The sequence below is a fragment of the Anser anser genome (assembly GCF_964211835.1).
Source record: "Anser anser genome assembly, chromosome: 2".
In the NCBI taxonomy this organism is placed as follows: Eukaryota; Metazoa; Chordata; class Aves; order Anseriformes; family Anatidae; genus Anser; species Anser anser.
The window spans coordinates 13,829,138-13,846,653 of NC_139721.1; the positions used below are offsets into that span (position 1 = coordinate 13,829,138).

General features: G+C 40.7%; 1 protein-coding gene across 2 annotated transcripts; it reads left to right on the plus strand.

Moving 5' to 3' along the window:
- Positions 1-2,270: 2,270 nt before the first annotated feature.
- DSCC1 (DNA replication and sister chromatid cohesion 1) lies at positions 2,271-16,211 on the plus strand. Of its 2 annotated transcripts, none has more exons than XM_083824106.1 (9): positions 2,271-2,552; positions 4,044-4,212; positions 5,754-5,888; positions 8,708-8,798; positions 10,587-10,725; positions 11,953-12,005; positions 13,234-13,388; positions 13,946-14,094; positions 14,877-16,211. In XM_083824106.1, the coding sequence occupies exons 1-9, from the start codon at positions 2,380-2,382 to the stop codon at positions 14,983-14,985; spliced, it is 1,173 nt and encodes a 390-aa protein (XP_083680232.1). In that variant the 5' UTR covers positions 2,271-2,379; the 3' UTR covers positions 14,986-16,211. The 2 variants fall into 2 exon arrangements, with proteins under 2 accessions (XP_083680232.1, XP_083680231.1); XM_083824105.1 differs by having other exon boundaries at positions 2,274-2,552; positions 13,231-13,388.
- The last annotated feature ends 1,305 nt before the right edge of the window (positions 16,212-17,516 follow it).

A 17,516-nucleotide genomic window follows, 5' to 3' on the forward strand; every position in this document is an offset into this window, starting at 1 on the left:
TTGGCTGTACACTCACAGCAGTTACTTAAAGCCTCAGCTGTGCACTGTTGGGGGACTGATGTGAACTGGTGATCAGTAAAGGTAGTGATGATAGGTGAATTAATAGCTTCCTCAACTCTTCCATTCTGCTACAGGTGAGTCTTACCTCTGCTTGTAATATCATAATCATAAAATCATTAAGGTTGGGAAAGACCTTCAAGATCATCTGGCCATATGTTCCATGCTCCTGGATCTTGACAGTTTCAGCTCACCATAACACCTCAAACTGAAAATAGCACTCATTTAAGCTGCAGCAACTCCAGAGCAAGTCAATAATCCCACAGGACTGTTATAAAATAATTTCAGGATCCTACCAAGCTCCCTTAGCATAATGTGCATTTTCTTATCAATTGACAGCAACATTGACTGTTCAGTGTCTCCTCATTCTCTCTGCAATCCACATTCATTAGCTGATTCATCTTTGTTTCAAGAAATGAACTTTAGGAGTTCAAACTTAAAAAAAAAAAATGTTTGTAATTCAAATATGCAAACTCCATAAATTTGTATGTTGGATTCAGTTCCTTGATTTCTCTTGAATCTTTATTATTATTATTCCACAGAGTGGAAAGTAAAAAGAAGAAGAAATGGGCATGCAAGTTAATTGAAAAAATTACACAAATTAAGGTATAAATTAAAACCAACTTAACTGAACAGCTATTTAAACAGTTAGCGACTGTGTGAGCATTTACGTGGTAGAACAGTGATTTTCTGGTTTAGCTTAGAGGTGTGTAAAACAGACTTATATTGAAGCAAGATGTAATGGAGGAGATTTAGATTAGAGGTTTGGAGGAAATTCTTCACTCAGAGGGTGGTGAGGCACTAGACCAGGTTGCCCAGAGAGGTTGTGGATGCCCCATCCCTGGAGGTGTTCAAGACCAGGTTGGATGGGGCTTTGGGCAACCTGATCCATTGGGTGGCATCCATGCCCATGGCAGGGAGTTGGAACTGGGTGGTCTTTGAGGTCCCTTCCAACCCAAACCATTCTGTGATTCTATGAAACTGAAGTAAGACTGTACACATACCAGCTTGCACCTACACATTACTAGAAACCAACGTAAGCTAAAGTGCCTCAGGTTTTATATGTACACAATGACTTGACTACCATAGTCCCCTGAAATATAGTATGAAAATATGATAGATGGCTGAGTTTGTGAATGAGCAACAATGCTGGTGATAGAGGTAGCTCCCTCGCTATTTCAGTGCAAGTTTTCTCCAAGCCCAATTCCCTGGCACTACTCAAGCAAGGGACCTTCTGAAGGCAGACAATGTCCAACTCTGTCACGTGTAGCAGTCATTAATACCTGCCAGCTGTGTACCCAACCTATTTGCGCTGTCCCATTGTCCGGGTCATTTGGTTCAGACTTTTTCTGAGCAAAGCGAGTCTCTGCAGGCAGAAACATGCGAAGTAGGAGTACAAAGGATTACAAAGGAGTACAATTTCCAGCTGAATGTGAGGGGGCAGTTCTTCACTGGGAGGGTGACAGAGCACTGGAACGACTGCCCAGTGAGGTTGTGGAGTCTCCTTCTCTGGAGATATCCCAAACCTGCCTGGATGCCATCCTGTACAACGTGCTCTAGGCGATCCTGCTTGGCAGGGGGGTTGGACCAGATGATCTTCAGAGGTCCCTGCCAACCTCGGCCATTCTGTGATTCTGTAAAGCAGTCAGTTAACTAATGGACACAATGCCAGAGAGGAGAGGCACACTGCCAGGCCCAGCATTAACATGCCCTGCAGTAACACCTCACTGAGCCCAGAAGGACCAGGCGGAGACGTGTCAGCCTCTGCTGCTCCACAGAGAGGACCGGTTCCCAGTGTTGGTGAACAGCTGTCTCCTGACCTTTTTTTTTTTTTTTTTCTTACACTTTAAGGTTTTTCTTCGTGCTACATGAAACACAGCTGGACCTTAAATCACAAGGGTTACACGAGCTGAACTTGGCGTGTCATGGTCTACCCTGAGGGACAACTTGGCCACAGGAGAACTGGGTGCTTGCGCTCAGCAAGCTACCGGACCCCACAGCATGAGGGAAGGAGCACGAGTGGGTGACAACGAGCCACGGGGCAGCTGCTCCCCCACAGAATCGAGCCTTCCCTCGGACACTGTGGTAAAATAGGACATTTTATGCATTTTTATGACATTTTATAGGCATAGGGAGAGATTTTATTGCAACCAGTCAGGATACTGGGTGGGTTGAGGTGACTTCCCTTCAGACCCGCCCGCCCCGCCGATCGCTCCGGACGCAGTTCAGCCCCAACCACAGCATCAAGCCACCGGGCGCACGGCGCCGGCTGCTTCCCGCCTCTCGCCGCTGCGAGCGCGGGCGGGCGGGCGGCAGGCCGCCATGCGGAGCCGGGAGGAGGTGGAGGCCACGCTGCGCACCGCCAAGCTGAGCCCCGCCGAGCTGCTGCCGGCCGCGCAGTGCCTCAGCTTCGGGCCGGGGGCGGCCGGCACCGGGGAGTGCTGCCTGCTGCAGCTGGAGCCCGGCCTCTGCGCCCAGCTGGAGGCCGGGGCCAGGTACCGCTTCCCCCTGGAACGAGTGGGGTTGGGGGGAGGGGGGGGTGGGAGGCAAGGGGGGAAAGTAAGCTGCGTTCTGCCCCCGGTCCGGTCAGGGTGGCTGCTTTAGTAACAAAAATAGCAAATGTTTCCTAAATCTGCAGGGTGTTTTGTTGGGGGGTGTTTGCGCCTTTTGTTTTTTTTCTTTCCATGTGGAAAAAGTAGGTTTAGGGAAGAAATGCTGCTGAGATTTTAGCTAGAACAGTGAAGAGATTCCTGCCAGGCGTCCTAAGACAGACACGTAAAGATTTGGAAGTCCTAAAAAGAGTCCTACAGACTTTTGAGATCTTCTGCTGGAGCTTGAGGTTGGGCTGAGGTGGCAGAGCACCTCAGAACCCCACAAACAAGCCAGTGAGGGAAGCTTTGGCAAACGTTGGGGTGGTTTTGTGACATCCTCTACCTCGGCACTAACACCAGAGAATTAAGTTTTTGAGATGGTTTTAAAATGTCTTCATTTATCAACTGCAACGCTAGCCATATAGTAAAAATGTTTTAGATGATACAACGTTAGAGCTCCCCCTAAAGAAAAAGGTCCTCAGAGATGCCCGTCAGCGAGGCTGTTGTGGACTGGGTGCTGGGTGGACAATGGCTGGGGTGCCAGTGGTTGGGGGACCACTGGGGCATAGCTGGGCTTTGTTCACACATGCAAGCTTTGGGAATCAAAATTAGCAGTTTGATTAAATTGAAACTGAGCACTTAATTAACTGAGCACTTAAAATCAGTGTAGCCTAGGTGAGCTGTGGCCCTGCTTTGGTATTATCATGCCCTTGCTAAGAATCTCCATGTAGTCAAGTATGTGAGCTGAAGAAGGGGATTTGCCTTAGATTCTTTATCTGGAAATTTTATAGAAGTCTATTTGTTGTTGTTGTTGTTCTGTTGTTGGTTTTTTCTTTGTGTGTGTGTGTTCTGTTTTTCTTTGTGTGTGTTTGCTGCCTGGAATGAGTTGCAAGAAAATATGTAAGTTTGTCTGAGGGAATTATCTGAAGGACACTGCCCAACAGACAACTTCTACTTGCTTCTTGTTTCACAGTGGGATAATCTTTGTCCTCAGGAAGGAGCAGATCTAGCTATAATCTGTTTTCTGAGGTTAGTGAGCTGGTTCAGATGTTAAGCATTGCTAACTCAATGATTCGGGGGTTTTGTGTGAATAGGCAGGTGAGGAGGTTAGGCTGTGGTCTGCGTAAAAGCCTTGAATACCTGTCTTTCAGAGTGGGAAAACTCAAAAAAGGAGAGGTAAAGACATAGTGTTAAGATATTTTAGATAAAATGACAATTACAACTTTACGTTTTGGTATATTGTGACTGCTGCTACCAAATAGAAATGTAGTTTATAATGGCTTTATCAATGTTTAAATATAAAGAAAAAAAATCACGTGTTTAATAGGTGTTCATCCAGAAACAGAGGTAAAAATACATCTTTATTTTTTTTGTGCCTTTTTTTTTTTTTTTTAGCCTGGTAATCCGTGGTGAAAAGGATGAACAAGCAGTGTTGTGCAGCAAAGATAAAACTTACGACATGAAAATAGCAGATACCTCAAATATGCTGCTGTTTATTCCTGGTTGCAAAACTCCAGAAGAGCTGAATGCAGATGAAGCATCGGGCACTGTTATTCATTCACAGGTATGCCTTTCTGGGTTTTTGTTTGTTTGCTTTAATTCTCTAATCCCGTATTCTCCATATTTTTTTGTATTTTATACAGGAGGCTTATGTGAAACCCTGGGTAGGATTCAGTTGCCTAAACATAGACTTCCAATGCCACTTTAGATGCTTTGTGGTCTTGGTCTAGCTACAAGCTGCCATTCCAGAAGGACACAGATCTCCTGTAGGTTCTTTGTATGTCCACCAGTCTCAGGAGGATGTCTTCATAAACACGCTTTATACACAGGGGGCATACTGTACCTTAGGGTGTCCAAAATGGCTCTGGGGCCCTCGTTTAGGCAACCAAACTTTATCCATAATGTATGATAATTATTGTTTCTAAGAAGCTCAAACTTCGGTTTATTTTGAGGGTATAGTAATTACTTATGGTAGGTATTAAAAGTTTTCAAAGAATATCTGATTTCTTAGTGTTAGCAGCTGAAATTTTCAGTATTATCTGAAAATAATCTGTTTTGTAAACTGATTCTTATGAACGCTTTCCCCAAAAGGCAGATTATACCATGTCACACTTGAGTATTATTTTTTAAATACAGAAATATATTCAAAGGTTGCTCTTTTTCAACTAGCATCTGGAAAGATTTGTTGGAGCAGATGATTTTAGAGTTCTGAGTTCAAAGAATTCATTGTTCTCTGCTCCTCTGAAGTGTAGTTAATAAAATTCTACCAAAAAAATAGTTAGGAAAACATTGTTACTAGTTCATTATTTGCTGTAATGGACATAATGACATCATTGAAGAGTAATCCTGTATGTCCTTGGATGAACGTAATAATCAAAACATCACCGTTTCTTTTGTGAAGTCAGCATTATTTCAAAGTTCAGGGGTCTTTTTGTTGTTGTATTTTTAATGGTGAGCTCTTTACCAAATAAATAAATAATCTGATAAAGCGTTCAGATTACTCTGAAGGTAAAGATTATTAGATGGTATTCTTGAATCAGTTACACCTGAGCTTGTTGTTGGAGACTTTACATCTGTGTGTTGAATCAGAGTAAGAAACAGAGATGTTCTGTTAGTTGTATGAAAGTGTAGCCTACTATCTCATTAATGTCTGTTTTACTTGAGCTTAATGATAGGATGAGTCATTGGGATGATTAAAAAAAACAGAGTAGATCCCAAAATGGGAAGAATCAGAGAAGATGGAAACAGGGTAATACAGGTGGGGTTTTATGGCAGTAATATAGCTTAGCATTAAGGGGAAATATTGACAAGGATTGTGCAGTAATATATCCCATCATGACAGCCTATAATTTATATGCAGAGATGAGCTGGTCCATTTGTCATATGCACTACAAATATTTTTTATCATACAACCGTGGACTTCTATTCTTTGCTTCTGGTGGTAATTTTCTGATGAAAATATTATGGTGATGTTTCATTCACCTGTTGTTAGATTTTTTTTTTGTTTTTTCTCAGTGACTAGATTAAAACTTTTTGCTGAAAATGTTTAGGTAAGCTCCTGTGAATCCAAGTGGTACATTAAAATGTCCCTGTGTTTTCCTGTAGATTGCTGGCTTCTCCAATAACTATTGGGAGTTGCGGAGATGTCGGCCTAAACTGAAGAAACTGAGGAAGCTTCTAACGGAAGATCCATATGAAGGACCAGATAGTGGGAAAGATCAGACTTCAACAGTGTCACATGTAAGTCACTTTCTTGAAGTTGGTAATGGGCAAATAAAAGTAAAGAAACATTCTTAACTAGAAAAACAGCCTTGATGTTCCACAGTGCTGCTTTGAGTTAATTTTTTAAGCCTACTACAAGTTGGTAATTATTAGCACTTCCGTTGACTCACAGGTAAGCTATCAGCTTTTCAGTAAGAAGAGGAAAAGGAAGGACACTGGAAGAGGCTGGCGATTTCCCTTTTTATGTGGAGAGTTTCTTGAATACATGCTTCTGAACTTTCTCAAAACCTGGGGAGAGGTATAGGACTGTGAAGGTATAATACAGTTTTTCTTTCTTTGGGGCTGTCACGTATGACATGCTGTGTCTGACCTAAGTATGAGGTCCAGGATGCCCACATACAAGTCATTGGCCGATCAGTAGTTTATGATGACAAGGAGGAACAGGGAGTAGCAGAGAATGACAAAGATGATACAAGGCAGAGAATGAGATTGACACTACAGGAAGGGAAGACACAACTAAAATTTTTTCCTGCTCCCCTTTTATGTTTCCAGGAAATCCAATTTAAGATCAAAATAACGGAGATAACTGCACCACCGCGTGTGCACACAAACAGGTGGTAGCTTAGATGCATTTCATACCGAGGGTTGGTTGAAGCTGATGTTAATAAACCATCTGTGTGTGCTTGAATGTACAAACATAACTGTTACTTTTTTCCTTTAGAAGGTCAGCTTCTTTTGATTTACAGACTAATTTCTGAACTGTTACAGAATTGTTCACCCAGCATTGCCTTCTTGATCTTTCATTTTCCCACAAAGTGTTCTAGGAAGGGATGTCAGAAGGAAAAAGGCTTAAATTATCAATGCTTATAATTTCTAGACAAAGGCTAGCAACACAAAAAGACGTTATACGCAACAATATGTATTGATAATATTAGGTGAATACCATAAAACCATGTCACTGTCTTTCCGAACACTAGTGCTTAGTTTGAAGACCGATCTGCATTTGTTTTGAAGGAGAATTTTTCATATATCGGCTTACTGAAGAGTAACTGGATGTATCGGATAAATGTACACAAATTTCATCTATGCCATTGATGGAACTGTAAATGAATCAGAGTTCTCTATGGGACTGCTTCTGACTGGAATCCCAAATAATAGTGTAAAGATTTCCACTTTGGTGTTTGCTTACATTTAGTGTTTTCCGGGTGTTGGCAACAAATAAGCCACCTTTAATTTGTTTGAAAACAAATTGCTCAGTTTTAGTGGTTTAATGTGAACTTCTTACAGCTTTCAGTTGTTTGTACTGTGTCATACATGGAGAACCATGGAGCCACTGGCTGTGGAGCCAAGGAACCAGTACCATTGTAAGGAGGTACTGTAAGGAAGCCTGGCACATGGTGATGTGATTTAGCAAACTACATGAAAACTTAGAAACAAGCTAATACACAGCTTGCTCAGGATGCACCAAGTCAAAATCCTGAATTTTACAATGAAGTGGCAAGGCATACTCAAATGATTACGTGTGTCTGAGTTAATGTATTTAATGTGTTCCCTATCCTTAGCTGGAAATGGCTGTAATGGCCACGATACTAACCTGTTCCCTTTTATGTTTGCAAGGGTGATGCAACTGATAAAAGCATCCTAGCTGAGAGCAGTGATTTCTTAAAAAGGCTGAAATGATAGCTGGTAGAGTGCTGACATGGCCTAAGTGGACCAAAAGTGTGCAGGGTGTTAACTGAATGGCAGTTTTGAACTCTGAAACACCCGTACTGATCTGGGGATAGATTTGCTCTGAAGTGCTGTCAGTATTTATTTAAGTACTATTTAACAGGGCAATCCCTTGCTGCAATACTGCTGCAAGTTCAGCGCTGCGTAGCTTAACGATGCTTCAGCATGCTGTCTGATGGGAATGGCATAGCAGGAAGAGGAGGCCCTTCTGTATTAAATGCTTTCCTAACATATAGGGTATGTTCCAGACTTAGTGTTGGCTTGTTCTATTTGTGTTCCTGTAGCAAGTACTTCAATCCAAATACTGTTTTTCTGATAGGAAATGTTCTTAGGCTATAATCAACAAAATTCTGATATTAGAGTTAATTAAAAAAAGACTGTCAGGTGAATAAAGGAATTGATTAAGCCCTGTTTCCTATGGGCTTAGGTCTAGCGTTCTTTCCCTTTACTTTACTCCTCATGATACCTTCTGTTCCTCCCACATCTTGTAAATCTTTACTAGTATCCAGAGTGCCCTCCCTTTTCACCAGCTGTTTTCCAAGAAGCGGTGTGTGCTGTGGCTGCTTCTGTGCTACATGTCTGCTAACTGGCTGGCAGACATCAAAACACAACAGACAACTCCTGAGGTCACGCCGGGGGCTTCTCCTCAGTGGAGGTACTGAGTTCTGACCTCCAAAGGTGATGAGAGATTTTGAGTCTCTGTAAACTTGTTCGAATATCACAGATTAAAATGTGATTTAATGAAGACAGAACACATTCCATTTTCATTCTTGCTGTGTTGCTTTACTTCTGATGCCTAGTTTGACATCCTAGTTTGACAATCCAGATGCCTTCTGAAGCTAGTTTGACATCCTGGGAATATGTACACATGGCACAAAGGCTTCCCTGTAGTTAGGCTGTTTTTTATACTGAATAACCGTTTGAGAAACTGTTGGAAGTGACAGGAGAAGTGTCAGAGAGTGGTAAGCCTTAGAAAATTCAGTTTGGGTAAAAAAAAAAAAAATCGATCTTCCAAGTCTTTTATTATTTCGTATAATGCATTTAGCATAGTTGATGAAGCAAAGATGGAGTAAGGATAACCTGTTCTGTCCTTTTTTTCCTTGTTGCAGTATACGACAGAAGATTTGTTAAGTATGGTTCAAGCAAGTGAAGAAGAAATAATGCACCAGTTGCAGGTTTTAGATGCCTGTAAAATTAAAGGTATTTGTCTCTAAAGAATATTCTTTACTCATGAGGAAATAACCCTGCTTTTTCTCCCAAAATATCTTTTTTCTCTAATAAGATCTTTTAATTCCATACCCTTGTCTCTCTGCAAGTTAGTTCAAGGTCCTAAAATCTGCTTCCATATTTCTTATATCTTCTGCTGCTATGAAGGTGATTAAAAAGGTAAAACCGGGCAGGCATCAACCAGGACAGCTGAACAGAAACAAAGGGGGTGCAGAGTACACAAAGCAAGTTGGACAGTGCGACTGCTCAGCGCTCACTGACCAATGCCCAGCCAGTCTGAAAGCAGTGGCAGCCCCCCTGACCCACTGCCCCCAGCTTTACTGCTGAGCGTGTCATCAGATGGTGTGGGATGTCCCTATGGTCATTTGGGGCCAGCTGTCCTGGCTGTGTCCCCTCCAGCTCCTGGGGCATCCCCAGCCCCTCACTGGCAGGGCAGCACGAGGAGCTGGGAAGTCCTTGGCTCTGGATGAGTGCTGCTCTGCAAAAACTAACACAGTGGTGTGTTATCAGCATTATTCTCATCCTATATCCAAAACACAGCTCCATACCAGCTACCAAAAGAAAATAAACTATCCCAGCTGAAACCAGGATACCAGTGTAGTTCCTTCTTTGATTCTAGAGGCACTGTCATCAGAGCTTCCCACCCATAGCATGAATATCTTTTGGGTGGTTGTCCCCTTCATGGATGAATGTGTACAGCTTTCTGCACAGCTAGAGGCAAAAATAGTTGATCTGTAGGCATAGCCAGCCCTTTGATAGTCCTTTCTTCCTCCCAAATAGGGCTTATTTCAGAAGTCTCTGTGCTATGCAAGGTAAGGTTGGAGCAGGTGACTTACTTTGGGACAACTCTTACTTGTCCTGTACTTGGCAAAGTCCAAACCCTCACCTGGATGCCAGGTGACAGCAATCCTAGAGTCATGGGGTCATTGTATGGGGTGGAGTTTTCAGGTCCAAACCTCCCTTTTAGAACAGTGACAACTTGGAGCAGGTTGCTCGGGACTTCACCTGTTGGGTTTTGAGCATTTCCAAGGTGGCACAATCTCTCTGTCCAGGCTGTTCTGGGCTTTGACTTTCCGCAAGGTGAAAAAAATTGTTCTAGTACCTGGCTCCATTGTCAAAACTTGTGCTTGTTGCTTTTTGTCCCACCCCTGAGCACTGCTCGGAAGCTTTCTGCTCCATCTTCTCTATAGTGTCCCGTTAGTTGGTTGAGGACAATCTCACAGGTAACTTTGTCATTTTACAACTGCACGGCGCTGTTGTACCAGGTCTGTGCTTTGTCTCATCTGGTTTTCTGTGCTCTTGGCTGGACCTGTGCTGACACTTTGCAGAATCAGTGCGGTCAGTTCTGTTCATGCAGTTCTGTGCTTGAATAATTATTTTTTCCAGGTCTGATTCATCTCAGGATGGAATTAGCATCTTTTTATCTGTGGCAGTTAATCTACATAAACAGCTATGAAAAATTGAATTCATCTTATTGCTCCTTTACATTTGATCTTACTGTTCTGTGCTTACTCTTACATTTCACAGAATCACAGAATTGTAGGGGTTGGAAGGGACCTCAGGAGATCATTGGGTCCAACCCCCCCGCCAAAGCAGGTTCCCTAGAGCAGGTTGCATTTGATCCTGAAAAGGTCAGAATGCTCTGCAGTTTGTAAAGGTGTGACCGAAATGTCCTGACTGCTGTAACATATCATCTGGGAAATAGAGTTAAGGTGTTAACCTTTCCTTCTGACGCTGTTTTGTTCTTTTTCTATTTGGCAGGATATTGGAGGATTTTAGAATTTGACTATGAGATGAAACTCTTGAATCATGTGACTCAGCTGATAGACTCGGAGTCCTGGTCTTTAAGTAAGGTTCCTTTACGTACATGTCTTGAGGAGCTTGGACCTCTAGAGCCCACGTAAGCAATTACTTTTAGTCCTTAAAATTGTCTATAATCATTATTAGTTAAATCACTATTAATTATTTATTAGAATTACATTTTTATAACTCTAATTTTCAGTTACCAGGGTGTTAATGATAAACTTTCTTTGGCTCTAAAATACATATGGGTATTAATGGTTCTCTGCTATATCTACCCAGGAAAACACTACCGTTAGCGTTTTTGGAGGCACGGATTAGTTCCAAATGTAGTGTCTCGCTAGGTTGCTGATTGCTTATAAGTCACCACCATGATTTGTCTCCGTATTTCTTTTACGTATGTTTTTGTGGCCAGACCCATAGACTGCTATTTATTACTGGTATTGCTTCAGATGGGTTAGGGTTAGGAAAAAGAAAACTTTTGCACCGTTCAATGGGCTGCACTTATCTTTTTTTTTTAATTACAGCTGTTACTAATTCTACATAATAAAGAAGTAATAGGAATTTTATTTCTTTGTGCATACAGTGTGATTTGGGGATTACAAGAGATTGTGTTCTGTTGTTTAGACAGCAAGTTTTGTAAACTGCTTTTAGTGAGTATTGGTAGTATACACATACCATTGTAATTGGTTCAAAAGTAGAAACAGAATCACAGAATGATGAGGGTTAGAGGGGACTTAAGGAGTTCATCTGGTCCAACCCTCAGACGTTACTACTGAGTTGTAACTGATGGAAGTAATGTGTACTTCAGCCTAAAGTTGCTGACCACGCTGAAATACTAGTTTTGAAGCTATAGCTAGCCAACAAATGTTCAGTTTCTCTCTTCTGTGATGTCTCAGATGGTGCTGTATTTCTGATGTAATACTGAATTCAGTTCGTAAGAGCTGACTTTTAGGCTGACATCAAAAGTCATGAAATAATTTAAGGTTACCATTTAAACAAAATCTCAAGTTTGCAGTAGGGAGTGTTTTTATGTTTATTTGGCTTGCAAAAAAAAAAATTAAATTTGCTTTTGGTGTTACATCTGCAGTTAGGCTATAATGTCCCATCCTCCATTCTCCCTTTTTTTTTTTTTTACTGTACTTGTTTACAACTTCTTGGTAACTGTTTTATGTCCTAATGAAACTGGTTAGGCAAACTCAGAAGAACAGTTTCAAGTGTGTTCACAGATATTTTTGAAACTGTATTGGTTTTGATCTAAATAGGAAATGGTAACATACAAAGGCAAAAGCAAGTTATAAAGCTTCTTTTTTCTTTTCCTCTCCAGAGAGATGATAGAACATATTCTTTTAAGCTATGGAAGGAAATACACTGATGATGGTAAGGTTGGAAAATCACGTATGTTTAAATTTTAAAAATAAAATAGTTACTCTTTAGTAACTGAAAATTTTGCGAGGATATTAAAATATTAATTTGCTACAATTCCAGTAAAAGGAGGAAGCAAACAGTGAACCAAAAAAAAAAAAACACAGTAAAATTGTTAAGAGAGAGGTCATAGGAAAATGGACTGTTGAACTATATGAGACACTAGAGAAAACTCAGGAACCGAAAGAGGTACCTAAAGTGATCTATTAGGTGTCTACCAGCAATACCTTTTGTGACTGAAAACAGAGTGCTTCTAAAATTTAGATGGAATTTCTCTTATATTCCATCTAAATATTCCATTGAGAATTTATATGCCACTTTATAAACCAATTTATATTCCACTAGGAGGTCTTGGATGTCATGCGTTTTAAGCAAGTAGTTGTGCTGTTGCAGACAGTCCATGGAATGTGAATTTGGCTTGCCTGAAGTAGAAACTTAGACTTAGTCCCCTGAACTGCACAGCAAGATCCATTGATTGTATTGCCTACCTCTCCACTGCTTTTCTCACGTGCATACATAATAGTTCAGTGCCTTCACCTAAATTATTCTCCATAGCTGTTTTCATCTCACCTTTGACTGAAGTACACAGGTGAGAAGTTGTAGTGATACAGGTTGTCTTTTTAGTGTATTAAGGCATGTTGACAAAGAATAGTTTTGAATTACAGGGAGTGCAGATGACTGAAAAGGTGGAAGGTAGCGTTCGTGCCTGACATGCAGAGAATTTTAGCCAAGAAAATGAAAATAGATTCTCTTTATTTCCTTTGTCATACCATAATATAAAGATGAATAAGGAAATAAGTTTTGTTTAATTGTTCAAGCGCTGGCAGCAAACACTAATACAAGCCAGTAGGAATGAAAACTGTAGGAGAAAGTGTCCCTGTGGAGAAGGGAAAAGATGATGATGGCGGGGGGAGGTTGCAAATACAGTGAGTGATATGAATGAATGCAGCAGCCAGACAGTGCTGCACACACACATAATAATCTGCATAATTTGTTCTTCAGAAAGGGAAGACAACAATCATTTTTCTGAAGTAATACGAAGTCAGGTTACTCCCCCAGAAAAATAAAAACAGAATAGCTGGTTTGTAGAAGACTGTAGAACAGAATGGATGTTTGAGGCTGTTCTCTGTTCTGTTATCAAAAAGCAAGAACCCACCGTACTGTGTCTTTTGTTTCTCAGCAGGGGAGGTTTATTTTGAAATGCGTGAAGATAAAATATGCAGAGCTATAGCACAAATGCTTTTGCAAAATGCAGTTAAATTCAATCTGGCCGAGTTTCAAGAAGTCTGGCAACAAAGTGTCCCTGAGGGGATGACAACAAGGCTTGATCAACTTAAGGTAAACACATAACAGAAGGGAGGAGTCTTCCATGAGTAGGCACAGCTGAGTGTCACATCTAGATGTTATCAGTTGCTGGGGATTGGTTGTATTATTTCTGCCAGCTTTTCAGTACTGCTTCTGACATCCTCTGTGAGTGTCAGTAGCGCAGAATCATGATGATTCAGGCTTCTGTAAGTCTAACATGTTTCTCTATTTGAAGAGAAGTTGCAGCTGTACAGTTAATACTGGTAAAGTAACTAAAGCAGAAGCTATTGTAGACTAGACTGTAGCGACAGCCTCTACAGTGGCAAGCACTAGGAAAATCCTTTTGCTGAAAGGAGATGGGGAGGTGTCAGAACTTGATGGGTTTCCCTTCCCTTCTTGTCATGAAGGAAATGATAAGTATTCCCAATAAAAACAGCACCATTATGGTATTTTTTTAGTTTGCTGCTATCAGTGCAGTTCTAGAAGACTTTGGAGATGCAGAGGGCAACTCGTTGTGGATTGTTGCTAGAACAAATTAAATTAAATTGTTTTGGTTTATTTAACACTTTGTCTCTGATGCTGATACACAGGGCTTGGCTCTTCTGGATAAAAACTCAAGACCAGAGACCATCTTCCTGCTAAAAGCAGAAGACTTACCTGAAGATAATCAGGAAAGATTCAACAGCTTATTCAGTGTACGGGAAAAGTGGACAGAAGAGGATATAACCCCTTATATACAGTAAGGATACATTTCATTAAAAAAAAAAAGTGAGGCAGAATCATCATGATAGAAATAGTGTTGATATTCTTCCCTTTTTGCATGGCTGACTTCTTATCAGCTATGACTGCCTTAGTACTTCTGTTTTGTTTTAAATTACTACAAGTTTTGTATGAATAATATCCCCTCTCCTGGGAGCTGTAGCTATATTTATTTCTAACTTGTTGATCCCACTGAATTTAAACAGGAGATAATTCTGACTGACTTGATTGAGGCAGACTTAACTTAGAGGATAAATATCCTGAAATTTCTAGTTAGTCTCCATATTTACAACTGAAGAACTACAGAGCAGTAGAGCTTCGTTTACTGGATCCTTTGCTTTTTTGTCTTAAACTATAATACTATCTGGAAGGCCCAGTCAGGATACACGTGAGCAGATGTAGATGATAAACCAGATTTAACTGCATTAATTCTTTAGGAGGATCTCTAAATTTACTCTAACTTTAATAACTAGTTCAAAAACTGTTTTGCTAGATTGCAAGCTCTCTAGAGTAATAATAACAAACAAAAAAAGAACTACCAAACCCAATTTCTTGTTTCTCAAGTAAATTGTTTTTTTTCCTGTTGATTAAACTTCACAGTTCTAAACTTTAGGTAAGCGGTGTGACAGTTACTCTTGTGCTTTTTTTTTCCCCCAATACCTTGGTCCAGCTTGTTCCTCCTGTATTTACAAGCATTTCACTGAATCATTGTGTGTGAGAACACCTCTAATATCAGTATCATCTGCTTTATTTCCTTTGTAGAGACTTATGTTCAGAGAAGCAGACAGTTGGTGCACTTCTGACAAAATACGCTCGCTCCTCAATGCAGAATGGTGTTAAAGTTTATAATTCCAGAAGACCCATCTCATAACAAACACTGTTTTAAAAACTGAAGACTTCTGAATGGACTAACAGTGAATGCTGTTTCATCCTGCCTTCTGGGGGAAGGAGTTGTCAACAAATGTTACGTGGCATTCTTGAGTTGAAGCAATTGAGTTTCTTGAACAAGTTCTGTTTTCTGCACAGCTATGCAGAATGTAAGGGAACTTGCCTCTTCTAAAGCATAGTGTCTGCAGACTGTTCCCACTTTACTTTGACCACCTTCTTTTTCCTTTGCATTATAGTTATGCCAGGAACTACTTTTTGAGTGTACTTTAGCTGTCTATCCGTAAACCAAAGACTACCGTTAAAAATTAAAACCTTATTGATAATAATTGAATTAATTGTATCACATAGATTTCAACAGCAAAACAGAATGCTTAATTTTTTGTCCATTATTGAGCATTCTTAAACATGCAGATTTTGTTACTGTGTTGACATTTTGAGTACTACGTGCCTTGACAAGCTCGTGAATGAGTTATTCCTGACTGAGGCTACGCTGGTCATTCTTTCAGAAACTGGTTCTTTTGTAGTCGTACCTTTGTGAATAAGATTGTCGCAAACCCTTGACATTTTAACACTTGGCAAAATTGCCTTTTAAATATTACAAAGAAAATATCGCATAACAATCAGGTTTGTAAAATCAAGTTTGAAAATGTAAGAGACTTGTTTTGTGAAGTTCCTATAAACTTCTGTTAGAATGTAGCCGATCTAAAATTCATCTTTTACAGAATACTACCTTTGCTTTAAAAAGAACTTGTAAAACTTTGTAAGGGGACTTTCTAAAATTTTGGTAGGGAAAGTAACTGCACATAACAATTGTGCCTTGAAAACATTATGTTTTGAATATTACTTTGTTTGGAACGATGAAACAGAAATTTACTATGGTATTTGCCATGAAATAGAGTGCCTGAAATTGAAGTTTCTTGATTATTTAAAAAAAGGTTTGCATTAGTCAGTGAACCAGTTTAGTATTAAATATTTTTCAAATATTTTTAACTGAACTATTGTGGTGTTTTTTTTTTTTAACACAAAAATTTTGCTGCATCATACTCAGATGTAAGGTATAAAAAATCTTGGAATATATAGCTTACTAAATGTATGGTGAGCAGTGGAGAGAGAAAGAAGCTTAAGAAGTGTAATTACTGAAATGGATTTTGCATCCTTGGGATTTTGTTACAGGTTAAAAAAGCTGAATAAAAAACCTACTTGATTGATTCCCTGTGTTTCGCATTTCTGTAGTGTACACGTGTGCCGTTGGCCCAGCTCCACTGAGACTCAGCTGGGCTTGCTTCCTGGAAGAATTGCCTTGTTCACTGTTTGGTTTCAAAAGCTGTGGTACTTTCTGTTAATAGCACCAGAAGGTTCCCTCTCAGAGTTGAACAGCAATATGAACTTGAAAGCCTTTGAAATAACTTCAGTTGCATCATTTCCCTTCTTTACTTGAAACGCGTAAGAGAATTAGGAGGTTTGTAATCTGTGCTACAAGAGTATATATTTAAACTGGGTCTTGTTTGTGAAATGAATAAGAATTTAAGTATTACATGAGTAGTGCTGTATCATAATACTTAGGGTAATTATTCAGCTTTATATAAATTGGTTTTCCATGTGAGATTCAAAATGAGATGATGCTTTCTGAATTTCAAGAACTGCTACTAAAGAAAGGTGAAAAGAATAATCTAAATAGCTTCTTTGATGTAAGAGCTTGCTTCAACATAAAATAGATGAAGCAAAACTTGCTTATAATAGAACAAATATGGAGAAGGTTCATAGTGTGTCCTAATAATTCTAACTAAAAGCCCTCCACAGTACCAACTAGAGCATGAGGGAAGAAGACAGTGCCAGGAAATCATTTGTTTTCCTCTGTGGCAAGGTTTCAGCAGCATTGTTATTATCTTAAACTGTTTTTTGATTCAAAAGTGAGGACTGCAGTGTTTTATTATCTTCCTGTTAGGGTTTGTTGGGTATGCCATTGAGTCTGGCCCTTGAGTAAATTAAGTTCAGGTACACTTTGTGCATTTCAAGTAGATTTAAATGTCTGTCAGGCACTGGCGCTTCTCTAGTGAAAAAGCGAGACGTTTGCACGCAAGCAGCCAGCACGTTTCGTGGGTGATGCTGCTGGTTTTGTGCAGCTGGAGGTGTGACTGGAGGCCGGGCAGGTTTGGCAGTGACAGCTGGCACCTCACTGCCCCGCAGCAGTCCGTGCGCCTCACAAAGCGTCCAGCCAGCATCACCTGGCTGCGGATTTACAAGAGAGGAGCCAGACAACAGGTGAAGGCGCTGTTTCTGTTGAAACACACCCCGCACTGCGGGTCGGAACCAAAAAAAGCCCGACCCTTCATGACTGAAGCGTGACGAGCCCTGTGGTGAGCAGTAAAGCGGGAAAGCCGCGAGCGGGCGCCGCCATCTTGCGGGGCAGGGCGAGCCGCTGCGCATGCGCACGCCGCAGCCTCGGGGCTTCTGAGGTGGGGGGGCAGCGCGCATGCGCGCTAGGCCGTGCCCGATTTCCCCCCCCCCCCCCCC

Bases quoted from the DNA above. Each gene is read 5' to 3' on its own strand.
- DSCC1 (XM_083824105.1), top strand. From the start codon at position 2,380: ATGCGGAGCCGGGAGGAGGTGGAGGCCACGCTGCGCACCGCCAAGCTG. The intron at 4,213-5,753 runs GTATGCCTTTCT...GTTTTCCTGTAG, and splicing joins GCACTGTTATTCATTCACAG to ATTGCTGGCTTCTCCAATAA. The intron at 12,006-13,230 runs GTAAGGTTGGAA...TTTGTTTCTCAG, and splicing joins AAGGAAATACACTGATGATG to CAGGGGAGGTTTATTTTGAA.